Here is a 27035-nt window from a genome sequence, read left to right as displayed (position 1 = left end):
TCTAACGCGACGTGGACTCCTTTCACGAGGCCATAAAGCGCACGCGACATGTAGCGGCCGGGGATAAAAGCCAGGATGGACTCGACCGTTTTTTAATTCCTCTCCTCGCAAACCGTGCGTGGAGGAAACGATTCTAGGATGCAATTTCAGTCATTCAATTTCTTCTCGTTCGTCAAGTTATCCTGTTCTCGTTAAACGAGTTAACGAACGGCTACTCGGTTGTACGTATCGCGAGAGCAACAACGTCGTCTGAAGTGGAAACGTAATCGTCTGAATTATTTGCTTAATTTCCGGTAAACTGAAACTGGAGTCGGCATAGAAAAGCTGGCTTTAGTCGTGGTTCGAAGCGTGGTCGGAATCGGGCGCGAAGACGGAGAGGGAGAAGGAAGGAGGAAGAGGAGAGGGAAGAGTCGATGGCGGAGGAGAAACACGAGGCGAGCGATGAGAAGAGGCAGCCAGTTAGCACGGTAACGGATCAGACCTAAGTACGTACTTAGTAGAGCCCCGAGCACAGCCGGAGGCGTCTTAATCACGTAATTGCTCGCGAAATCCCGTCTCGGTGTATCCAACCGCCCACCCCCGCCACGCCGAGCCAGAGCATTCCGTGGAAAGGATCCGGAGCGCAACCCCTTTCGACGGTGCGGTGCCAGCAGCCACACGCGTCCAAGACGAGGATAGAATCCTCGGGTCCATAGACTACAAAGTGAACGCAAACTGCTCCAGGCTCGATATCTTCTTACTTATTCATCCGTCGTTTCGCCTTGGCAATCGAAAATTACTCGGTCGCCGTGGCTCGAAATCCTTGACAGGCTTTTACAACTACGACTCGGGACCCGTTTCCGGGGGCTGGCCTGCCGAGAAAGGCGAATCCAATTCGCCTTGGAATAGGGTGGGATAGGGTGGCTACGCGTTTGAGGATCGAAACGTTTACGTACGAATTAAACAGGTCACGGGTTGTTCAGGACGAGAAGATTCGAGTCGGATTTGTTATAATAAGGATTTTTAGTGTTGATCCAATCGTATCAAATGACGAGGTGTAGTAATAGAAGTTCTTATGGCATTTCTACCATAGACAACGTTTATACTAGGTGATGTGTGATTTCTGAGTTCAATATTTCGCTATTACGCGTGCAAAATTTTGATGATTTTTTTTTAAAAACTATCACGCTCACATACCCACTGATGAAGTATTTAAATCTAGTGTTATTGGATTAAAATTTCGAACAACTTATTGAAAATACTTACCTTATTCGTGATCAAAATTTTGCATCTCTGTAAACTATATCACCTTGGATCGATCGATATTCGATTAGAAAATAATTCAATCTCTTTTTTCCCTTCCCCTTTTAATCGTGTCTCAAGAAATTTCAATTAGCAACTATGAATCAAAATTCCTACCGATCTCCTTTCCAACAGATCCATCCTTAATCAACTTCGATCCTCCCCTCGACCTAACCCTCGTCGAAACTTCTAATCACCGACAATACACCCAGCGTCCATCCGCTTAATAAAAATTTGACCGACGCCGCGGGTGGCGTAGAATCGTTTTACGAGTTTTCTATGGACACATATATATATATATATAACATATACATATATAGTCGTGTCCAAGGGGGATGGTCGTTTCCCAAAACGATAGTTACGATCACGAGCCAGCCATTGTTTCCCTCCTCCTCCTCCTCCTCCTCCTCGCTCGAAGCGGTCACGAAGAAGTGGCTGTTGCTCAATATTCAATAATTCGCCGGTCATCCGTGCCCCATCCGCTCCCCTAGGGTCGTCGTCCCCACCCGGCAATCGGTATAAAATATCGGCGAACAACAAATCGGAAGTCGGCTCTCGTTCCGCTGCCCGCCGCGGAATCGAGGTTAATTCCTTCCGGTTTCGTTCGTGGACGATATCTCACGGTTAATGGCGCGCGATCTCGAGTGGATCGAAACGATGGCGAATGATCCACGGGAGGAAGAAAAAGAATTTTTTTTTTTTTTTTTTTAATTGCGACGCGACGAGAGAATTTTCACCCCCCTCGAACGGGGGGGAAGAAACTTGGATGGGAAACGAATGAACGTATCGACGGATGGTAATTTGCATGATTGCATGACCAACAATGTTCTTACCAATGTTACTTTCCTGTCCCCCGTAGAATCCCGTGTGGGGAGACAGGAACGCCCCGTAGAATTTCCTACGAGGTTAATTTGCGATTAATCCGCGGACTTCACCACGAGTTTCCTCTGTGATGATAACTCGGGCGAACAGTTTTCGAGAATATTTATAACGGTGTAGAATTCCGACGATTGGGGGAAGTTTGATGGATATAATTTATTAATATTATCGCAAATATCGATCGTGGCAATATCGAATATGAATAATATAATGGCACGTACGTACGAAATGGGGCGATGATTGCAAGATTGCATTCGGATAATGCGTATTGGATCATGGAATTCTATCGTATTTGTAATCTGGCCAAGCGTGAGAAACGAGATGTGTTATGTGGTTTCGTCGAAAAAAGAAAACCAACGATGAAAGATATCGATACGTTCCTTTGGTTCCGAGGACATAAATTACGTAGGGGAGGGGGGGGGGGGATGGAATATAATGCGATCAAAATAAATGGTTAATGCTTCTCTATATACACACATATATATATATATATTGGAATTGTATTTATATTGGAACTTTATTGCTTCTACGTCTTTTCGTAGAAATAATCGATAATTTCCGGTATCAAGAACCGATCTTTACCTCTTTCTAATCTAATCTAATAAATAATACATTATTTTCGTGAGTTAAACCACAAAATCCTGAATAAACAAAATTCCCTTCCCTGTGAATAGAAAAAAAATATCGTATCAGTTATACAACATACAACACGACGAAGAAACGAGCCTATATCTCTCTCTCTCGCGAAATATTATTCAAATATTCGGTTTTAATAAACGAGAAACAACCCGACGAAGGATCGTACGTACGCGTAAAAAAAAAAAAAGAAAAGAAAAGAAAAGAAAAAAAAATAGTACAAATCCCAACCCCCATCCAGGAAGGGAAAAATATTAATAATAATTCGAGACCCCCCGACCGATACTCACCGTGGAAAACGGAAAACGGCCTTACGTCCCAATGGCTCTAACGTTATTTCCTACCAAGATTTGCCTGAAATTTGCTTCCGTGCCCGTACCAGAAGCCCATAAATATGTAATACCTCCCATATCGTACTTCGCTCGCTCGCCTTTCCGCTCCACCCCCTCTCTTTCTCGACGCCATCCCCCCCTCCCCCTCCGTCGCCGACTCACGGTGACTCTCGCACAACCCCTTACGTGTTTTTGCGGGGTTGTAGTAGCTCGCGGCAATATAAGGGGAAACACGGTAAATCATTTGTCCCGAAAGAAAACACAATGCAATATCCCGGCCGAGACGCCACTGCGTATGCCTCTCCTCTCCTCTCCTTTCTTCTCCTTTTCCCCGATTCGTTTTCGTCCCGAATTGTTCTCGCAATCTCTCACGAAATTCTCCTCTCTTTCGCTTTTTCGAGGAGGGGGAGGGAGGGAGGAGGGAGGATCGTGCGAGCCATAAGTCAACCCCCGTATTGTATCGGGAAAAATGGTTTAAAGTGGCAAACGCACGCGCTCTTATGAACTTCTTCTTCTTCCGCCACGGCGAGAACCATCCGCTGAACGAGGGGTGAGGTGGAGGAGATAGGAGGAAGACAGGGTGTTTTATCGCGGCTGTTAAACGCGGCGACGAGAACCTTAGCCACGATTCCAGTACGAGCAGGTCGTTATTGTCCACCGTCGACCTAATCGACGAGATGATAACGCCCGACCGAGTGATTTATGCCGCCCAATCGAGGCCCAATCTCAGGTCTAATCCGCGATGGAAAAATTGTGCGCGCTATGGTTAAACTTGGTCGACCACGCTTTTCCCGATACATTGGATATTTGAATCAGTTATCGAGTAGTCGTTTCGACGAATCAAATGATATTAGCATATCGTGGATAAAAAAAAAAAAAGAAAAACAGGAAGAATTAAAAAATTCTTTCGATCGAAGCGTGTTTTGCGGTTTCGCGGAGTGGATATTCATATACGAATTAATTAGACATAAGAGAAAAGGAAATTGCATCGAGAATCCCTGCGAGCAAAAATCCCATCGTGATTTTTCGAATCGGATTATATCGATCGTTCGAGAGGTCCATCTTCTCTCGAAGAGGGTGGGTATACTTTGGAATTAAGCAGTTCTCTCGGATATTATTTGTCCAAGTAGAGGAAAAGGGCAAACAACGGGTCGAGTGTCGATGGTAGGAGCATCGAAATCGTGGAACGAACACGGGGGTTGCATTAGAGCCCTCGTGAGGTTGGCCAGGAAACTCGACATATTTCTCCCTCTTCGGGTTATCGGTCGCGGAAGAGGCGAGGAGAGGGACGGATACATGGAACGGGGACACGAGAGGAAAAGGGCGGGGGGAATGGAGGAAGAAACGAGGCGAGAGTGGAAGGAGATCGGTAAACCGCGATCCAGAAAGCATTTCTCGACGTAACCTAAAATAATGCCCGACAGAATCGAACAAAAGCATGAAATATGGACTGAACCGACGTCACCAGTCCCTCTGGCACGCACGGTAACTTATGATACGCTTCCTCTCTCTTTCGACGCACGCTCGAAGGAAAACATTGTAACGCGGCCACCATTGATCTGCCCATTGTAATTTAACGGATGCGTCTCCCCCCCCCCTCCTCCCTCCCCGTTTTGCCAGATTTTTATCCTTTTTTTTCCTCTCCCCGAGACTTCCTCCTCCCCCGATTCCTCCTCGAGAAGTTCAAGTCCTTTCAACGGAGTTTAGGAAGAAGAACTGGCTTAAAGAAGAACCGACAACCAAGAAGGGAAGAAACATGACAAATCCTCGACCGGCGGAGGAAGGAACGATTTTAACGACTCGTCGCGGATCGGGAGTGGTTTCTGCCAACGATTTTTCGAGAAGGCAGAAACGTAACAGCGTAGCGTTGTAACGAGGTTAACAAGGGAACGGTTCTTTCGTCGAGTTTTAGCGAGGAAATCATCGTCACGGAGGAACGATCGAGCCGCAATGGAGAAAGTTGAAAATTGGTTCGGTGAATAATTTGCGATATTTACGAGAGAAAGTGGGCAGTTGTTTTGCGAAAACAATGTCGCACAGTTAAAATAGAATCGTTAAGTAAAGTAATAAAATTTCAAGAGAAGATTTTCTGAGATAGATATTAAAGAAAAACGAGCAACTTCGATTTCACGGTGATCCAGATCTTCTAATCGACGACAGATTTTCTATCAAAATTCACGAAGCTCGCAAAGAACGCGACTCTTTACCACGATCTTATCTTCTGTTTCTTATTCAAGATATTCGAAGGGACGATCGATTTCGCGATACATCGAGTAAACCTCGTCGAACTATCTCCTCCCCCTCCTTTCTAGTTTGCCCTGTGCATAGGCGTAAATTATAATGGCGGGGCTTAGAGATCGCCACTCTGACAAATTGCAGGTTTGTTCTCCGGCCACGGGACGCGCGTCGGAGATAGATTTCGTCGCTCCATCACCGTCGCTCTCCGGCCGGACCTCGCCGCTATGAATATTAATTCAATTTCAACCCTCCCCGAGTCATTTCCCCAAACTCTCGACTCATTTCTCTATCCTCTGAACCGCGAGGTTTTATTTTCCATTTTTTTTTTTTTTTTTTTTTTTTGCTTTGGGCATCATCCTCGTTCGTTTGTTCTCCCACCAACCCGTGTTTCGAATTTTCTTGTATTTTAAAATCGTATGTACGGAATTATTCTCGATTTTCGATTTATAATATAGCGTTTTGAAAGCGTTTAGAATTCCGTCGAAGGTGAAGGTTCAAATTATGTTCAATAATTTTATAATATAAAAAATTTTATTGGGTAAATTCTTGTTTAAGTATTTCGAAATCTCTTTTATGAAAATCACATTTATAATCACGTTTCGTCACAAATAAATTCGCATAAAATTACTGTATAAAAAAATAATTCCAATTGTCCCCACAATTAAGCCCCATATTAAATACAGAGATTTGCATTGCGTGCAAATCGTGGCAAAAACCACACGTTATTCACAACTATTCGAGAACTATTCGAATCTCTTACAAGAATAACTTCATCCCCGAGTATTGTACCGAGAGACAGTGGATCCAAGAAGGAAGTACCCTCGTCTCAAGACAACGCCGTTTCCGTTTCTCGTTTCCATCCTCGGCGGAATTAATTGCAACGACCGTGTCTTAATTGATAACGAACAGCATTAAGTTCTCGCTCCGTTAATGTCCCTCCTGAAAGGGGGGAGGGGGAGGGGGAGGGGACGCAATGGGCGAATGGAAGGCGCGATGGTGGGTCAAAGGGGGCGAAGGATGATCCTCCTTCGGCCCAGACTAACGGCCGTCGAGGTGAAATAATGCCGGCCACGAAGCCGTATTTGCATTAGCTATTTGTTCGACCCTAAAAACTGTCGGAACTGCACCGAAAACCCTGGCTGCTCGTAAACCCCTTTCTCGCTATATCGCGGAGGAATCGTAGCTGGAGGAAATCTGAAACTCGAATCGGGTTGGGTCCCGAATTCCCGCGATTCCCCGATTAGAAGGCAAGATTTCACCACGGAGAGAAACACCTTCTCTGCTAGACGATCCGAGATTTAAGATTCCAAGCCCTTTTTTTGCTCGAATGATAAGTGGAGACTCGGGAGAACTAGTATCTTCCGAAATGGAGAGATTTTCGGTGAGAAAAGTGTAAACTGTGTACGCTCTTCGTTTCTTTACTTCTGTACTATCAATTTGATCAAACGTGTGCATTGTGCGCGTAGATAAGTGTATGACTAACGTGTGTATAAATGATAATAAATGATAAATTTTAATGGGGTAAAATTTAATCACGACACGTCGAAGAAAAGTCGAGAAAATTTGCTCGGACGAAAGATTACAATGTCTCGAAACAATTCGATGCGATGAAGAAAATGATGGGATCGAGTAATAAAGTACGAAAGCGAGTGCACGCGTCGTAAAAAGAATGTATGGAGAGAGAAATATCGGTATGACTTACCCCATAAATCGATGCTCTGGAGTTAAGGAAGAAAGGGAAGAAGGTAAATGGTGAACGTTCCACGGGGTCAATCCTTTCGTTTCCTCGATTGCGTGCCTTCGGTGTGTCTCGACATGATGAATACTTCACGACTGGCCGCACAATGTATCAGATTTTACGAGCGGCCACCTAGAAAAAGAAAAATGAGCGAAAGGAAGCAGAGTGACAGTGGTGAGAGAGAGCGGAGGAGTTGGCTTGAAAAGGGGGAGGGAGGGAGGAAGGGACAGGGAGCAGCGACCGCGAGGGCAGATTTTATTACGTTATTTTGTTAATGCACTCGGTTCTCGGTGATCCACGCGCCTCTAACGTCCCACGAAAAAATATTATGTTCCTACGGTCAGAAAACCGACCGTGAAAGAACCTTTTATGCCCTTCCATCTTCATTCCACGGAATTTCACCTATACATTCTTCGTTGCAAGAGTCGAACGAAGCCCTTTAACCCCATAACCCTTAAACTTTCATCTTTCATTTTTTCGTTTTACAATTTGTGCTTGAATTGTGCGGGGGACATCTTCGAACGATACGCAAAATACGATAAGATCGTATTGTGAAAATTACAAAAAAGAAAAAATGCGTAGATAAAATTATATCGTTCTTAAATTGTTATCAACATAACATTGGTAATCAACGTGAAACGAAAACTGGAAAACTGGTTAGTCTCGCTCGCGGTTGGAGGTTAATAAAAGGGGGTGAAGGTGGGACAATAAGACACTGATAAGAAGGAAAAATCGTAGCGACCAGTATAAATAGGAAGAGGCTAGGGAAGGAACTAAGTCGTAAGCAGTTGCCTCACGTACGCAATTTTTGCCGCTGCCGAATCATTCTCCACGAATATTAGAAGCACGGGCGATTTAACACGGCGATTTTACTCTGTGTACGCTCTTTGCACGCAAGGGTTGTTGCCGGAAAGGTTAATTTTAGTCGGCCACCACCGGCGGCGACGTTTGGATTCGCCAGGCGCCAAGCATTCGCCTCTCTCTCAAAAAAATCGAAAATTTCTTCGACTCGTCCATTTCTGGGAAAACATCTATTTCAAATCATTTGCGATTCACAGATGCGGATTTTTGCTTTTCGCTTTCGTTCGATAGAAAATTACTATAACGAATCCGAAGACGATTCGAATTAATTCTCTCTCTAATTCTATTCTCTGTGCAGGGGAAAAAGTATTTTGTCGAAATTTAAAAATTCCAGTTCTAGTTGCGTCCGGAAGCCCCGATTCGAAAGCCCATTAAGAGTTGCATATTTGGAAGGAGAGCGGCCCGTTTCTGGCGAAAATGGCACCCTTACGTGTCGTTTCTACCGGGAGGCTTTACAGCCGGCGTTTAGAGCCGACTTAAGCGCAGTCTTGTCGTTTCGAGGGCCGCCTCGTTTCACGAACAGTCTCGCGGAGGCAACGCGTGTCTGTCAATAAATACGCCTCGAGGTATTTTAACAGCGGCAATAATTTTCGTCGCACCATAAATCACCGTGTGCAGCCGTGATGTGTGAAGGGCGCACCCTCTCTTTTCTCTCTTTTCTTTCTCTTTTTTTTTTTTTTTTCATCTTTTTCTCTTTCGCCTATTTCGAACTCTGCACTTTTGAAACCGGAATGAGTTTGCAAACCAGTCCTCGTTCATACACGACAAATCTCTGAACAAAGTTCAAAGCCCGACCTTTGCGTTTTAAGGCGAATAATGGACCGTAATCGGAATATTTTTCAATAACGTTTCTAACAAATTACGATGAAACGTGGAATGGAACATGCGTAAAAAAGGATGAGATGGAAGAATAAAATTAAGAAAATAATTGCTACATACAAGATGCAAGATGAATATTATCTAGAGAACGGAATTCGGTGGAAACGAGCTAGAATCGAAACACGGTTTCCTCTCTACGCTTGTTTCCTCCTCCGCAGTCATTTCACATTCCTAGAGGAGTACGTGTCGTATTGATTCAATGAATGTACGCGCGGGAACCGTGACAGTAGTCTCGGGTAAATTCCTTGCCCGGGAATGAGTCACGGGAAGCACCTATACGTCTTCTAGCCTATTTGCCGTGAGATAATAATCGCGAATAAATTGTTGCGCCGGTCGATCATATTTTAGAACGGCCGCGTGCATTTCCACGATGTTTGATACACGAAACTTTAGCGAGCGTTCTCCTGATAAAACCGTATCACCGCATCGATAACGCGAACCGCAAGCTCTTTGTGTTACCGCCTTGACGAACTTATCAATTTCGTATTTCAATTAACACACCAGTCCTCTAATTCTTTCGCCCAACACTCTAGACACAAAAATTCTTTTTATTTCAGTAATTTCAGGAGCTTTAAAAGCTTTATCAGGAAAGGGATTCGTTCGTTTAATCAAAGTCGATTGATAAGTGCAATTAATAAATCAAATTCCCCCTCGCTCGACTGTTGGAAAGGTCCTCCGCCATTCGAAACTTTTTATCTGTCGCATAAGCAAAATTCCCGAGGCGTATACTCGTTTCCGCCGGAATAACGGTGGACTATTAAATTTATAAATCACCAGTCAACACAATTGGTCGCGCTCGCGGATACGTGACGGCAGATCAGTCACGTAGAGGTTCATCCTCCCCTGGACCCCGGCGAGGAAGCGAAAGAGCGTGCCAACGCGAATTAAGAGGGGCAAGGGTGACCGTTCCTATACGACGAGTCTCCGTTCTGTTAATGGTTTTTCAACGAGCCTCGAACACGAGTGAAAGCGCCGTCGTGAAATATAATTCGACACCCGTGAAAGCACGTGGCCGCATCGTTAAGGAACGAGATCATGAACACGTTTAAGTACCTGCAACCGAGGAGGGCATTTGCATACGATCGTTACATACGACGATACGATGGTTGGGATGTGTAACATCGTTTTCACGGGGAAAGACGATAAGTCATGATTGCTTCGCGGAAATCGAATCAATTCTCAACCGCCTACGCGCCAAGATAAAGGAACGAAAGTAATGCTTTCGTTGATTTACGTTGTGGATGGGACGTAAACACGTGTGGATATATGAAAATACGATTATTACGATTATTACGGGGAGAAAGTTTAAGATTAATGAAGAGTTAAATGTGTCTATGAGACGGATGAGTAAATTTGTGAGAAGGCGATAGGAGAAAGTTTGGTTAGAAAAAATATATTCGTGTCGAGAACGGTTTATTTTTATTCGACGTTATAAATTTAAAGCGTCATTCGGATTTTCATATGATAAAGTCGATTCAAACTTGAAAGAAAGAAAAATGAGAGGATTTCATTAGGAGGATTGCACGAGAGGGTACAACGTTTTAAATAATATCGAAGCATAAAGAGAGATTGTCGCGGCAACGAAGGTAATATCCGACGGGCCGATAAAGCATAACGAGCCGTGCTTCAACTCGACTCCCCTTTTTCCAATTTTTCAATTTCCATTTCACGTTTCCCACCGCGTTTTCCGCGCGAGAGAACACGAAAAAAATCCGCAAAGCGGGTCTCAAATTGCCCCGGCGGAAACCGAGAAAGTGAGTCATATTTTCACATACGTGCGAGGACCCCCTTCGTATCCCAGGACCGTACACGGGAAACGAAAATATCTTGGAACGTGTGTGCAGATTGCGATAAACCATATTTACCAATAGAACATTTATATGCTTTGAAAGGAAAAATACAGGACATATGTTATATATTGAACATGAATAGATAATGCAATTGATAATTGTAGCTTCAAAACTCGGGCGATATATTTTTGTCGGGTTTGAAGCTGAACATATTGGAATGTAATGTAAATTAAAAAGATTGATATTTAAATACCGGGAAAGTCCCAAAAAATATTCTTTCCCGAGATAAATTTTAAAAGAAATTTTAGATACTTTTTGGAATTATTTAAAAAAATATTAACTTTAAATTGAAGAATAAATCGTAAAGGAAAATAGTTGTAAACACAGTAGTATTTTTTATTTTTTATAATTTATTTTTTTTTTTTTTTTTGTAAGAAACATGGACTGAATAATTATGAAAATAATAATTCTGACAATTAATACGAAAAGGTATTAGGACATACCATCCTGCAAAAAAATTATTGACCCAATCTCAAAATTTTTCCACACAAAGTATCTGGGTTAAAGAGGAATAAATTATTATGTGGAGCACCTTTTTGTGAAACCGTTTTAATTATTTCTTGAGCCATAATACCTCCTACAATAGCACAAACTGGACTAACTTGAGCATATATATCACCTCTGAAATTTTTAAATTTATTTTTAAATAAATTGAAAATTTCTAAATATAATGCTTTTATAAATACGTACTCGACTAAATGATTAATTTTATCCTCAAGATCAAATTTTTTAATAATTGTAGAAGCTTCGTCTTTAAATTTTTCAGAGCCTCTTTCACTAGGAGATGGATCTTTGCCATATTTTTCACGATAATTAAGCATTACTAAAGATAAAAAAAAAAAAAAAAAAAGAAAAAAATAGAAAAACACGTATAATGTAAAAAAATAATTTAATTTATTATTAGAAGAGAATTTATTATTAAAAAACACTTACTTAATAACATATAATATATTTCCGAATCTTTAGGAAGAGAAGATTTTGTAACATTTAAAATTGATTTAAAAGGTACAAAGGTATCTACATGTTTTTCGGTTACAGTTATGTTTTCAAATTTTTCCTTTTGCATAGGTTCACCACTTTCTGAGATTTGTACTTTTTTTGTTTGTACTACATCTCTGGAAAATAAAATGATTTCAATTTATAATCATTTACTTAAATTAATAAAATAATGTTCTAAACAGAACACAGAAATTTACTTACTCTACATATTCATGAGTCATTAAATCAGCAAAAGTATAACCTAGCGTTCCCCATACATCTCCAGTAAGAAACTTCACATTATGCTTTCTACATGCTTCATTAATTTTATTTATTTGTGTAATGGTACATTGTGTCGCACAAACAACGTCAAAGTTACTAAAATATGTGTCTGGCTTATCATCAATATTAGATGTGTCTGCTTCAATATTAACCATAGGATTTAAATTTTGTGCTCTTTGTATAGATGCCTCAGCTCTCTAATAATATAATTTCAATGTGAATAATATATTTTCCTATATTTAATTATGTTTACTTACGTTCTTTCCTATTAATTCTTTGGGTGTTAAAAATTGTGAACATCGATCTTCAACTGTGACATTTCTATGATCTAAAAATATAACTGATTTAACACCTGCTAAAATGATATTTTTTGCTATTTCTGCTCCAAAGCCATTTAAGCCTATTAATAAAATTTTTGCTGCTCGTAATCTGCAATATCGTTTAATATTATGCATCAATTTTGAAACATATAAGTTACATATATTTATATAACTGGTTAAATGATTTATTGATTACTCTAAACTAATCATAAAGAAATATTACTAATATTTTTTCAATTAATTTTATGAAATTGAAACATTATTACTTTTTGAAATATTATTACTTTACGAATTTTAGAATTTAGAGGTTAGATTATATTATACTTGCCGTTTCTGTGATTCTAAACCCCACAATCGAATTTGTCTATCATACAACTCAGCCTCATGATCTGTTAATTCTACACTTTGATTCTTATCTTCCACCATGTTAAAATATTTGATTTAATATTGGAAATTTATTACCGCCAAAATCACGTTCTAAAATTATGCCGACCGGTATAGTTCGCAAAAAGTAGCCAACATTATAATAATAATAGTTAATTCAAATAATAGAAAGTGACAACATTTATTAAATAGATAGTACATAATATATAAATTGTAATATTTCATAAAATTAATATTTTTACAAAGATTTTTTTTTATTAATTTTATATTTTCGAAATGTAATATAACAAGAAATGTATTTTTTAAATTCTATGATATATATTTATGTTGGACAAACTGTTAATTAAATGTGGGCGTCAAAGATCTTCTCCAAGTGTTATGTGCGAATTCCATCTGTTTCTTTAAAATGTTTTATTCAAAACAAAGCAAAAACAAGTTTTCCAAATGAAAATAGATAATTCGACAAGGCAAATAGAAACAAAAAAATAAAGACATCTTGCAAGTATAATTTTCAAAATTTAGGTTAAGTCATAAGTCATAAAGAATATAAAAGATATATTAATTTATTTTCATATTTATTTAATTTATATATGTGTATTTTCAAATATTGATTGATATTGAATAGAATTATAAAGCTATTATCTTATAGTCTTATATTATCATTTAACAATAAACGTATATTGAAATAATTATTTATATATATAAACAAAACAATAATTTTTCTATTAGCATTCTTATATGTCGTTTTAATTTATAGTTAAAAATTATAAAACAAATACTTTATTCTTGTAATAATATATATAATATATATACATATATAAGTAGAATGCAAAAATTTTTAATTATATCAAAGTCACTTTTTGCATGTTTTTAATTGGCTTTTTACGAAAATAATTTTAAATTTGTGTTTGATAACAAAGTTTATCTAGAAGTCAAATCAAAAGTTATTACAATTAATATATGAAAATAATTGTTTTTAATAGAGTGTAGATAAAAAGTGCAATCAGAAATATTTCTCAGTTTATCATTGATCTTATGAACTGAATGTTATGAAAACTGACCTCTGAATAATATTGACTAAAAAAAAATAAAATTGATCGTTCTTACTATCATAATAATCAAACACATATAAAATATGTCTAATTTATTTTATTATTTTATTATTATTATTACTTAATTATTATTACATTTTAAAAATACCTTTAATTATTAAATGTTGCATAAATTTAACACTAGTTTATCTTATTTAAAAAATAGATATATAAATTATAAAATGTAATGAAAAACTGTTTCAAAAGATATGAATATGCCCGAAGAAGAATATGTGGAGAAAACATATATATATAAATTTCCAACATGTACTACAAATCAAGAATATGTATTAGAAATACCATTAAAAATACCATATCATGGTTCTGTCAAGGAACTTATGCATCGTATAATGTCATCTTTTAAATTACCATGTTATGTGGAATCAGATTTATTGAAATCATTGGAAAACACTATTAAAACATTAACATTAGAATTTTATGATGAAAAAGCAGAAAAAGATCTTGAAAATGCAAAATCAGGAACATTAGATATTGAAGATATTATAAGAAATTGGGAAAAATCTTATAAGCAAAAGACAGTAGAATATGCTGATCCTATTGGAACTACAGATGAAGAACTATTTGCTGCTGCATACCACAGATTAGTACATTCTCCATCATTAGAACCTATTCTTCAAGCAGAACATAAATTTGGAAGAGATGTAACTGAAGTTATTCAGATGAGAGATACACATTATGAACAACTCACTCAAAAGTCAGTATTAATATTGATCTTGCTATAAAAAATGCAAAAATTATTCATATTTTTTCTTACATTTTTTTATTTATATATGATATTAAAATCCATATACGTGTTAATATTTTGTAATATATACAATCATACATGTAATCATAAATCATTTTATCATTTGCATTATATATGACTTTTTTATATAGATCACTGGCAAGCTTGATATAAGTCAAGCGATTGTTTTTTTTTAAAATCATTATTTCTATCGCAACTAATATTTTTCATAATTCTATGATTAAAATGTATGTTATTTAATGTCATTTAAAAGATCATTATAAAAATTTGCATAAAAACAACATTTCTCTAACTGATGCAAATAGTAGAAAAATTTTAAATATATTTTTAAGCATTGCAAATTACCTAATTTACAACTTTGTAAATATAATTGTTTTAATATTTGTTTTGAAGCTCAATTAATCATCCTGTTATTATTGTACAAATATGTAAGGAAAAAAAGATAAAAAGAAATAGAAAAACATCAGTAAAATGAATTTTAGGCAAACCGAAGAAATGCGGGTCGCTGTTGAAGCCCTCGAGGCTGGTTCTACTGAAAAATCTATAAATGAGATGGCAGGACGACATTTTGAGGAACAAAGTTTATTGCAAGGTCATTGGGGATCAAGAGTCGATGCATTGAAATTGGAACAAAGACGCCAATATCGTAATTGGATCATGAGGTTATTGGAAGAGCAGCAAACTAACATGTTACCGACTCCAGTGTACGTTTATATAAATAGAACAAATACTCGGATGACATGGATTTGATAATTATAGATCGTGTCACTATTAGGGGTTCTCCGATACTATCGATGCCACCAATACGACCGGCATTAGACAATTTTGTTCATAGCGAGGAAAAGAATACGGCGGAATATCCTATATTGGAAGAAAGTTTCACCATACACTTAGGTTCTCAAATGAAACAAATGCACAATATAAGAATTTTAACTGGTGATGTTTTAGATTTTTGTAGAACAAAGAAGAGCGAATCTGGGTTAGTTAAATGATAAAAATATTATGATTCTTTTATATTTAAATTAAATTCAATTTTTTTTTTTTTTTCTTTTAAAATAGAATGGATCCAACGCCTCAAAGGCTACAGACTGCTTTAGGATTATATTCTAATGATTTATGTGGATTAGTATTATTGAGTGATAATCATTTAGGAAGTTATTCGGGAATAACGAAAGGTAATGCGTTATTTTGTATTAAAATAACAAGTATTTTTTTTGATTACATGTAATTAACAATGTTAATAATTTTTTTCTAGAATTATGTTCGATATGTCAATTAACGACAGAATTTCATTTTTCACCGATTGATGAACAACTGGAAAAAATAAGAGAGGATGTGAAAGATGCAGTTGCATGGAGACAAGCTCATCATAAAGAAACAAACGAATCTCAAGTAAGTAGAAATTAATTAAAATAATTCGATATTTTTTTCAATTTTTTTTTTTTTTTTTTTTTTTGCTAAATCCATATATATTTTTTATAGACTAAAAGATCAACGGGTAGCAAGAGTTTACAAACAGGCGATGTTTATATTACAAGGCATTCAAATTTAGCACAAGTTCATGTAATTTTCCACATGGTAGTGAACGATTCGTTGCGATCTGGTAAATAATAAGTATATTTTTTTCTATTATTGATTTTTTAATTTGATAATAATTTTTATTAATTTATGTAAATTTACAGGCGATATCAATTCGAGACATCCGGCTATTTTAGGATTACGAAATATTTTAAAAACTGCTTGCTGTAATGATGTGACTACATTAACTATCCCTATACTCCTCGTTCATGAAATGTCGGAGGTACAATATATATTGACAAAGAATCAGATTTTTTATTTATATTTTCTTTATTAAAAAATATATTAATTTATTTTATCATTTCAGGATATGACTGTTGCGTGGTGTACAAAAAGAGCAGAACTTGTTTTTAAATGTGTGAAAGGATTTATGATAGAAATGGCATCTTGGGGTGGTGCTGAATTAAAAAATCTTCAATTTCTAGTACCTAAGGTGATTTTAGGACAAAGATATATAAAAAAAAAAAAAATTATCGCTCTGTTTAATTAAGATTTCCTAAAAACAAATATCAATATGTTTTAGGGTATGTCAGAGGAAGTATTCGGTACTCTAGCCACAATGTTACCGAGCATATTCCGAGTATCAAATCCATTGGTGTTTAAAGCAACGAGTACACCTCAAACCCCAAAAAAGTGAATGAACTTCTTGTTATTATACTTTATTGTTATCGTACACGTGTCAAAAATATTGAAATATTTATTATTATATATCACATATCATGGCGGCAATAAATCGTCGCAAATGCCAACACGATATGATCCCGTGAATAAATGCCTGACTTTTAAGGAATTGTTTCATTTATATTACATATATTATTCATGCGATATATTTCATTGACAGATAAACCAATTATTATTGCTATTTATTGCACAATAAGTTCAAATATGCTATTCTTCTTAGTAAATTAATTTTTCACTGACTAATATTCCAAATAGATAAAATGTAAATGTAAAGGTAAAGAGATAATATGTAAATATCTAAATTTACTCGTAAATATCATTTTTAAAATATCATATGTAATAACAAAAAATGTAATAACACAAGCATAAAATTTCAGATAAAACATATCTATTAAATGGCACTTTTATGCGTCTATAATTACAACAATTTGTAATAGCTTTGGGAAAAAAAAGTATTCAGACATGATCTTTGAAAATAAAAAGATTTCGAGTTCGTAAAAAAAAAAAAAAAAAGAATCAACAACGATAAAAAAAAAACAATTCACATTATCAGTATAGAATAAGAAAAAACATTGAATTTTATATTAATTGCAATAAAACAAATATAGCACAATATATTATCGTAGCTACATAGATAACCGTGAAGAATATGGAAACTCGTCAGATATGGTTCAACATTTCCGTTGACTTGTCCAATAATTAGTGCATCGTGTTCGAGTATAATGGTGCATCACTGTATTATCCCAACTATATTTGTCTTTCTTTTATCCACTACTATTCTTCTGTTTTTATTGTCCCTAGTGTATCATCCATCGCGAGTATCGCTGCCCAGGATGAATGTCCGATATCATAATGCGAATATAAATTAATTGAAAAAAATATATACAGTGATTAAGAGAAGAGGAAAAAAGACAAACAAGAATAAAATCTCGTTTTATTAAAAAATTGGTCGAAAACCGATTAATATAGCGCATATCTCGGCGCGAATCAATTTAAACTATAAAAAATATTTTTCATTAACCGATTGTGTAGTGCGAATCATCATTGGTGTGTGATTTCAAGAATTTTTTATTAAGAAATAACATTATATCAAAAATTCAAGAGATATTCGACAAAGAGTGTATTGTAATATCGTAAAAATCAAATTTAATCAACCACTTCTATTGGATTTTTCACAATATTTAGAAAATATCAGTAAATCATCGACTATCTAAAAAACTGTACAAGTCGAAAATATCGATAACGTGACTCTTTTATTTTCAATCAAATTTATCGCAAACAAAGATTACTTTCTGCATAGTGTGAAGAAGAAGATACGATATATATGAATTTCATTAAATCATCTAAATTGTACAATAATTTACATTTAATGTTTTCCAAAGTATAAGGAAAATATAAGAGTGACTCGAATAATGCAAAGATATCCATAAAACTATAAAATCAGGCTGTTGCGAAAAGAAGCAATCGGTCAAGCAACTGCATCAGAATGCGAAACTCCTTCTGATCCCCTCTCAATTCGGCACTGTAATCGTAAGCAGAGTATGCCACGAATGAATTCGTTGCCATTCCAGCGGATCATTGTGTGAGAGGCATAGTTGAAACTAACCGGTCTCGGCGTGATCAATTCAAACGAAATCGAAATCGCATCGCATTTGTTTGTGTACTAAATAATCATCGATTACCTACACAATGTGGTTTCGAGCTATTACGACTTTTTTATTTGTTTTCACTCTCAATTGCTTCACCAATTATTTGAACGCGAAAATGGTAGGTATATATATATATATATATATATATAATTTTTCGATTTTCAGTTTAATAATCGTTTGGTGACATAATTTTTTTTAAACATGTAACAAAAAAATTATCCTTTGACGCGTTATCATTTGTTTACGTATATCATTACGCATGCATTGTCTTGCATGCATTTTTAATTTCGTATTTATAATATTTGTATCTGACACGAATAACGATTTAATAACTATTTGATAATAATTATAATAATTTAGATTACAATTTATCATTAATGCATGTGATTTTTTTTAAATGTATTATATCGTATAATATATAATATGATACAGCGCTTAATATATCGCGATTTGAAATTTTAAATTGGCACTTACTACTTGATGTCATGGCGGGGATTTGTCTTTTCGCGCCTTTCATAGTCGGAAGAAATAACATATGATGATTTAATAAATGTAGTAAATGTAGAACGTTTTTCCAAATTTTAATTTTTTCTTTTTCTTCTTATTTTAGGTGGACCTGTCCAATCGTGGCTTGAAGAAAGAAGTGTTTTTCATGAAAATTCAATCAACGATCAATCTGCAAGATGTCACCGATCTTATCCTTCGAAATAATGAATTTGACAGTTTTCTTGATTGTTCCACTAATCTTGAGAACTTAAGAACACTGGATTTGTCTCAAAATCATCTTCAACGATTCTTTTTCCTTTGTAAAGATGAATATAATTTGCAAGCGTTAAACGTCAGTCACAACAGACTTGAATACATCGATGACAACGCCTTGAACGACCGAATGCCGAAGCTCAAAACACTCGATCTCTCATGGAACAAATTGTCAGTCGTTAACGAAACTATGTTGGCACATTTCAAAGTAACTACTTCATATTTCTATGAAATACCAGTAAAGAAAATATATTATAAACGACTTACATTTTTCAGGTTTTAGAATATCTTTCGTTAGCGAACAATCCAATCAATGATGGAATTCATGAAAACGCCTTCTGGAATTTGACGGCGTTACGACATTTGAATTTAAGAAATGTCTCGTCATTTCATTTTACGTGGGATTTTTTCAAAACGCTAAATAACTTATCCAGTTTAGATTTATCGCAAAATCCTATCTGCGTGATCCCATTACTACCAGTCAATTTGGAAGAACTCGATTTATCCAACACTCAAATATCACGATTACAAGGTGTTTATTTACCGAGACTACGAGAACTAAAATTGAATAACATGAAACAACTAAAAGAATTAATTCTTAATGATTTTGAAAACTTAACGAGTTTAGAAATACTATCTTTAGACGGATCGAAAAAATTAATGTTTTTAAGAATGTTCCCATATAACGACCGTCTTCTGCCGCGACTGCAACGCCTCTCGGTGGCCGATTGTAGTTTGAAAACGTTGGAATATAACCTCATGCCGATAATAAGGAGAACACCAATTTTGAACTTGGAGAATAATTTTTGGAACTGCGACTGTAAAATGCAGTGGCTTAATATATTGAACACAACAAGTCGAGACATTAAGTAAGTAAAAATTCTCCGATACGGAGAATTAATTTTCATTCAATAATACTCGATAACCAAATGTTTCGATGAACTTAGCACAGATGTCTCTGCCAATACTATAATTATTTCAATTATTAAAGTTCCAATATATTAATATAATTGAAAATTTTTTAAAATAATTTTAACATAATATTTAACAAATTTATTATGCAATTTTTAATATTCAAAGAGTTTTAACTTAATTTGTTGAAAAATTTTTAAATAATTTTTAAATTTTCTTCCATCAGGTGCATTACTCCTATTCAACACGCCAACAAACAACTAAGCACGATACCAAGTTACGAACTCGAATGTGAGAACGAATCATCGATATATCATCCAGTATTGTGGGCTTGTACTTTTATATTGGTCGTTGCAATTATCTTAGCGACCGGCTTCTTCGTGTTGAGACGACCGCTCGGCCACTGGGACATTAGGCGGAAGAATCGAGACACGGTCACCTATACGAATGTCGACGAATCCTCGAACGATTTGGTGAGAATTCTGGCGGTCGGTGAGACGGTCGAACGAAATGAGGAGTGAACGAATATAAGTGAGGCGAAATGTTAGAAATGTATTACGATTAGAACAAGCGATACAGTTTCTCGACGGAGAAACAAATCGATATTTAAGAACTAGATCTAATTTTATAATTATCAATCGAAATATTCCATCGAGTTATAAATTTCGTAAAAATTAACGTACAGTGTGTTTCGAAATTAGAAGCCATATCATACTTGTTTCGAGTCGAACGTACGAATTATTCTTTTTCAAGAAGGGAAACGATACATTTTTTGAAAAAAATTAAAATGATTGATATATTCACGATCCATCATAGAAGAATTTTTTTCAGAAGTCTTAATCTAATCCACGGTAAGATATCAATTGGGAGGCGTCGAAGTATGGAATCGCACGTGTCACTGACATTTTGAACTTTCCAGATATCGATATCTCGCGAGAAAGTTCGCGAACCTTTATCGATTAACGCCTCCCATTGCTCTCGCCCCCCTCAATCAACTTCATCGATCGTTAAAACACATCTTCAATCTTTTGAAACATCCTGTACGGCTAATTTTCAATAAATACTTTTTCTTTTTATCGCGATATAACGCACAACAAAATGACGAGAAATTAACGATGTCTTCATATATAAATAGATTTAACGAGTAACATTGTACAGCGGGTGAGCATCAATAGGCTTTGTGTCGAATCGCCACGCGTCGAAAACGCGGAAAAACGAGGCGTAAATAGAGGAGGCAACGTTACAACCCGATTCTAGTGCATCCCTTCGAAACAGCGTAGCAACCTCTCGAGTGCTCGGGCATCGCCTGTGAGTGCGCGAGCCAACACAATGTGGGGGCCTCTTTTCTTTGAATCGAATAAAACGTCTTTTTGTCGGCATGTATCGGCCGTCGTGTATTTTTCGAAACCCTTTACTAACTGGCTCTTCTCATCGATTGCGAAACGAAATGTCCGCGCCACAAAAGAGAATAGATACAAAGCGGTCGATGGCTCATTTCCTCTGAAAGATCCGCCGCATGGTGGAGCACGATTCCACGCACCGACGAATTCGCGGTGTGTGCACCGCTTTCTTCCCCTTTTCTTCTTTTCTTCATTCGATCAAGAAATTAATTGAAATGTTACGAGACCACTTCTCTTTGCGACCAGTCGGAGAATAGGTTTGGGAAAAATCGATATGCGTCCAGGTTGGAGTCAATAGTGAAAAGTAATTGTTTATTATTTTATTATTATTATTATTATTATTATTATTATTGTAAGGAGCAAAGATGAAAAAGATTCGAAGAAACGTGTAAGAAACTTTTGATTTACAGATATTACAATTATTATCACTATTCTATTTAATCGGAGATTGCATAATTTGTCTTCTTCAAATGTCCGATTTCAAAATCTTCAAAAATCGATTTCGAAAGAGAAGGAAAAGCGACGATCGATACGTTTCGTTGCGCGAATTATGTATCAAGGCTCCAATCGTTTGTGCTCGAGACGTGCACTTTGTTCCAAAAGGGAGTGCGAATATTGACGAAGCGGAGGACGAACGAACAAATGGTGCTATGAAGATCGTCAGTTTCCATGACGTGCATCGTGATCGCGTGCGATGTAGCGATCAGCTTTTGTACCCAAGTATGATCTTCCTACGGGAAGCCTATTGGGTTACGACCTCGGACCGAGAGCCTTCCATATGGAAGGAGCGTATTACGCCATCGACGTGTGTCATCGATTTTAACATTGTCAACATTGTTGACACTGTCAAAATTGTAATTTTCATTCACACTTGCAAGTAAGTGAGTAAGTAAGTAAGTAAATTTAAAAATATCGAGTATTATACATATATATATATATATATATATTTGATATTCGTGTTTACCATGAATATAATTGAGTATTTTGAAGAGATACGAAGAAGAGTAAAATACGAAGAAATCGCAAGAGATAGTAATTTATATTTGCAATTTTTTCGAGTGAAAAATGATAGTTGGTATCGTAATTACGATGATATTAAAACAGGTTTATTCAAAAATAATTGCCACTGGAGTGGATAAGCAGACTCGCACGATCACATTTCTCTTCCCTTTTTATAATAGAACACCACTTATGGAATCCATAATGGAAGATTATCCACGCATAATTAAGGTTCGTAAAACTTTACGATTCTTCTCGCCGTATCCGTTTAAAAAAAAAAAAACAAAACAAATTGTATTTCATTTCGAACAAATTAAACCCATAATATCGATCCCACGATAATCGATCCCCACGATAAGGAAAAAAATTTTTTCCAACAATTGGAATTCCGTTATGATTAAAGAGAGAGAGAGAGAGAGAGAAAAAGAAAAACCACCCTCTTCTGTGGAACGCCCGCAGCCTGCGTTCATCAACAACAAGAACGACAACAACAACAACAAGAGCTGCGTGAAAAATCGTCGTTGCGGGTGGCTCGACGCAGAAAGACAAGACGAGAATCGGGGGCCCGGGCCTCGATTATACCGATCCGCGCTCAATGGAACATTGTGGAACTCTTTTTTTCGATATTCCGGACGGAGCGGAGTAGGAGGATGGTGGAAGTTTTACTCGGGGCGAGTATCGAGTGTCCCCGTAATTCGAGATCGAATCCGTGCGAGCCAATTTGGCGAGGCAGCGGAAAAATAATACACCGCCTACCAGCGTCGAGAGAGGAGGCACGGGATGTCGCGAGAGGAGGCCGTGCGCGAATTTTAACGGTCAACGTTAAAAACACGTGGGCAGCCCCGAGTGTATCGAGGATATCGTGTTTCCGGCCAAGTAAATACGAGATCCTCCCTTAAGACGCCTCGATAGCCCTGCCGATATTTTCGACGAGGAAAAAGAAAGAAGAGAGAGAGAGAGAGAGAGAGAAAAGTGGTTATGTACAAAGATGGTCGGAAATGATTGGAGGAATCGAAGGGAAGAGGAAAGATAAATTCGAAGGAAAAGGGGGATGGATGGATTCGTCCTTTTTTTTTTTTTTTATTCGACATCGAATCTCGGTTGTATATACACGTATAGAAGGTTAATCAAACGCGTGCACGGCTTACTTAGCACTCGGTGAAACGAATATTTTCGAAATATCACACTTTCCATTACGATTCGTTAAGCCGGTGCTCTTGCATTAACTAAGCTGACCTGCTAATTACCGTACCTCCGATAGTTCGCCCCGTTTCCTTTCTCCTCTCGTTTCCCTCCCGTTTCCTCCGACATTCCGCCTACTGTTTGAAACGGCCGAGGCCGCCGGAAACGCGGGGAAAAAAAAAAAAAAAAAAAAGGAACTGCCGCGACGGCTTCGAGCCGAGAGAAGAGGTTCGACGCAACGAGAGATCGGGATCTCGTTGGTTGTAATTTCATTTTCGTTTTTTTTCTTTTCTTTTTTCTCCTTTTCTCATTCCATTCCCTCGTGCGCCGTTGTAGTACTTGGTCGAAAGGATAAAAGAGGTTTGTTTATTCAGAGATTTTTTTAAATCTAAGATTTCAAAGATCGCGTTTTTAGCGAATAGCCATAGCTACTACTAGATTGATTCAAAAGATTTCGCAACGGGTGTACGAATGATTATTCGTTTCTTTCTTCCTTCTTCTTTCTTTTCGCGTATCTGCGCCCCTTCTCCTGTCTCATTAATCATATATGATTGGATTACAAACAAGATAAGCGATTGTTCGTAAGACCAAGGGATATACGTGTATATCTATGGTAATGGAAGAAGAATTATGGGTGAGATGATTAATTATCTTCGGTTTGTGGAGCACACTTTGTACACTTTTTAAAGAAATTAAATATTTTCCCATCCTTTCTAACATCCTTCCTTCTCACCCATCTGATTAAAATTCACCAAACAAACACCAGCATAACACATTGTATGTACATACAATTTCTATTACTATTCTCCAAACTTTCAATTCCACAATCCTACTACGACTCGCATTTCAATTCCACGTAAAGAAATGCTAAAACCGAGCTATAAAACCCACCAACATTTCAATTCCATCCAAAATATTCCAAAAATACTTGCATAAGTATTCAAAAACATCAAAATTTTTTGTTATCCTCCAACTTTATTTTCCTATGCTTCAAAAAGATAAAGAAAAAAAAAAAAAAAAAAAGAAGAAGAAACGTTACGGATGAAATCGACGAATAGTCGACGATCGACGAGAGCTCGAATGGTGTCGAAGGGTGTCGAAAATATCGGGGTCGCGCTCTTTCTTTTTTTTGGCGAAGAAAGAGCGGAACGGCGCGGCTCGGTTTAGCGTGCGGCGATTTTTGGCGTTCCGGGGTTTTATCTGATTAAACCAACATAGAAAACACGGGGTTACGCGTGTAAGCTTCCCTGCCATCATCCATGGGGGGAACGGGGCGAACAAATGAATAATGAAAATAAAACCCACGATGGTATCGGTAAGCACCACGGGATTACATACGCATCAGCGCGCCCGCGATGAACTTACACATTATGGAGTCCCACCTCCCCTCTGCGAAGAGCGAGACTCTCCCGGTGTGCTGTGCGCGACTACTTAGAGACGCGTGCACACGCTCGTTTAAGCGCGAGCGCAACAAGCGAAGGCAAAGAAAAACACACGCTTTTTTTCCCCCATCCCGAGATTTAAACGGCAAATCAAGGATTCCGCGGTTACCTAGCGCTGCGTTGCAAATGCTAGTTTTCCCTTGTGCAATTTCTCTAATCGATTGAATCGTGGATGGAGGTTTCGAGAAGAGTACGATAGATGTACGTAGATATGTGTGCGTGTGTATATTGTCGATAATAATTGTTACGTGTTGCTTTGAACAACTTTCGAAATTATGCACTACGTGTTGGTAGTTTAAAGAATTCCTTACACTTTTGCCATCTTTTGTTAGAATAACGACACGAGTGAAGGAAACGAAAATTAACATGAAAATTATTATCTAATTGCTTTTAGCAAGGAAACAAGAAAATATGCCGATTCTTTTGTTAAAGTTTAACTTTTTTCGAGATCATGAAAATACAAAACACAATTTTCTCTTTGGGAAAATACTGGTGTTCCCTTCAAGATCGAACAAATTTAGATCAATGAAAATTCGATTAGATTAAAAACCAGGGTCGCGGTGTGAAGGAAGAATTATTTTCCGGTTTCACACGAAGCAGGGCCATGTTAAATGCTCGCTCCCTTTTGTAAGATGGGCGCGTGAGAGTGTCCGCTTACGGTGTAAATGTCGCGCCTCTAATGGTCGGCCGCGTCCTGCTTTCCCCGATACTCCGATTATGCCAAGGTGTGAACTTACGAGGCAGGGCGAATGGGCGACGGTGAAGCACAAAGGTAAAGTCCCCACAGGGCAAGCCGCTTACGATCAATACCTCGATCCTTCGATCTCTCGCCTAGCCTCCTCTCTCGACGCCCAACGACCGAAAGTGTCCATTCGACGCCGCACAATGCCAAATGGACGGAATATGCTTCTTAAATACCCAACGGGCACTTCTCGGGGATGAGAGGCTCCCTCAAGCCTCGGCAATTCAGGCCGAGGCACGTTCCGGCCCGCGAAATAATATCGCGACGAGAATCGAATTCGAATTCGTCGAGACGCGGCCCCCCGTCATTCCCGTCAAATCTTCCTCTTCCATTTTTTCGATTTTTTTATCGCGAATATATCTGGAATATATTTTCGATCCGATCCATGCGTATTTTTCGTTCCAAGGAAGATACAAGGATTAAAGAGGGAATATTATTAAACAAACGTTTCTGAAATTCTCTTTCACAAGTTCGCGGTAGCGTTTTAGAATTCAGAGTTTATTTAAAGTTTAAGGTGAACGCAATCTTTAATCTCTCTCTCTCTCTCTCTCTCTCTCTCTCTCTCTCTCGGGGAAAATCTAGTAAGCTAATACCTCTATTTGGAATTATCAACGATTTTAGTTTTATAATCGGTTAAAACACGTTCTGAAAGAAGTGTTTCATTCATCGATGTAAAACACAACACAACATAATCTCTTCGAGCCGAGTAATACACCTTGTCTCGGTATACAGTTACAGGCGGTTTCGAAATCTCGTGCAAAGAGAGAGAGAGAGAGAGAGAGAGAGAGAGAGAGAGAGAGATCGTATCGCGACTTTTTCCACAAGCGAGAGAGGAAAAGCATCGGTCACTAATCCCCATACCCGTGGAATCGTCACGTTCGGCATCGCGACGAACCTTCTTGCTCTCCTCTCCTTTCCACCTTTCGTTTTCCACCTTTGAAGGATCTTCTACACCTGAACCTTGTTCGTAGAAAGAGGACCCCTTGTGTATCCTTCGTAATTACTTCCAGATGTGACGTTTGCCAGGTTATAGAGAGTCGGGAAACGGCGAGTGTACGCCGATTTAGACTTTATTGTCGTTTCCTACGGGTCCGTTACAATGCGTTTTGCCTCCCTCGAACGACCTGTCGGCAATATTGCCAAGAACCTGTCCGGGACCGGGGCATTCGGCCTCGT

At 37.5% G+C, this 27035-nt stretch overlaps 3 protein-coding genes across 7 annotated transcripts in view; 2 read left to right on the top strand and 1 right to left on the bottom strand.

Moving 5' to 3' along the window:
• Aos1 (SUMO1 activating enzyme subunit 1) overlaps nt 1-13022 on the bottom strand; it is a 64306-nt gene extending 51284 nt beyond the window's left edge. The window contains exons 1-7 of one of the 2 annotated variants that reach the window (XR_015291729.1): nt 12603-13022; nt 12212-12383; nt 11895-12151; nt 11628-11809; nt 11385-11517; nt 11138-11315; nt 7069-7236 (exon numbers count right to left, since the gene is read on the bottom strand). Coding sequence is in view for 1 of the 2 variants with exons in the window: in XM_003689517.3 (XP_003689565.1) it covers nt 11153-11315; nt 11385-11517; nt 11628-11809; nt 11895-12151; nt 12212-12383; nt 12603-12700 (1005 nt within the window). In the remaining variant the exon portion in view is untranslated. Of the gene's footprint in view, nt 1-7068; nt 7237-11024; nt 11316-11384; nt 11518-11627; nt 11810-11894; nt 12152-12211; nt 12384-12602 lie in introns of those variants that run through there. The other variant, XM_003689517.3, reaches the window with a different exon arrangement.
• Nucleotides 12983-16879, top strand: LOC100866129 (FERRY endosomal RAB5 effector complex subunit 3). Of its 3 annotated transcripts, none has more exons than XM_086906964.1 (10): nt 12983-13156; nt 13957-14464; nt 14998-15219; nt 15291-15494; nt 15575-15690; nt 15771-15907; nt 15998-16118; nt 16198-16316; nt 16401-16526; nt 16617-16879. In XM_086906964.1, the coding sequence occupies exons 2-10, from the start codon at nt 13959-13961 to the stop codon at nt 16728-16730; spliced, it is 1665 nt and encodes a 554-aa protein (XP_086763090.1). In that variant the 5' UTR covers nt 12983-13156; nt 13957-13958; the 3' UTR covers nt 16731-16879. The 3 variants fall into 3 exon arrangements, with proteins under 3 accessions (XP_086763090.1, XP_086763089.1, XP_086763091.1); XM_086906963.1 differs by having other exon boundaries at nt 13916-14464; XM_086906965.1 differs by having other exon boundaries at nt 12983-13180; nt 13916-14464.
• A 557-nt stretch (nt 16880-17436) lies between these two features.
• LOC100866246 (uncharacterized) lies at nt 17437-21477 on the top strand. Of its 2 annotated transcripts, XM_086906967.1 has the most exons (5): nt 17437-18541; nt 19034-19390; nt 19459-20051; nt 20321-20567; nt 21230-21477. In XM_086906967.1, exons 1-5 carry the CDS (start codon nt 18464-18466, stop codon nt 21233-21235), a joined length of 1281 nt encoding a protein of 426 aa, XP_086763093.1. In that variant the 5' UTR covers nt 17437-18463; the 3' UTR covers nt 21236-21477. The 2 variants fall into 2 exon arrangements, with proteins under 2 accessions (XP_086763093.1, XP_086763092.1); XM_086906966.1 differs by having other exon boundaries at nt 20321-21477.
• The last annotated feature ends 5558 nt before the right edge of the window (nt 21478-27035 follow it).

Source organism: Apis florea, unplaced genomic scaffold, assembly GCF_048593485.1.
Source record: "Apis florea isolate Af1SG1 unplaced genomic scaffold, ASM4859348v1 contig_2495_pilon, whole genome shotgun sequence".
NCBI classification, from domain to species: domain Eukaryota; kingdom Metazoa; phylum Arthropoda; class Insecta; order Hymenoptera; family Apidae; genus Apis; species Apis florea.
The sequence above is the reverse complement of the archived record's forward strand: the minus strand, read 5'-3'. Positions and strand labels throughout refer to the sequence as shown.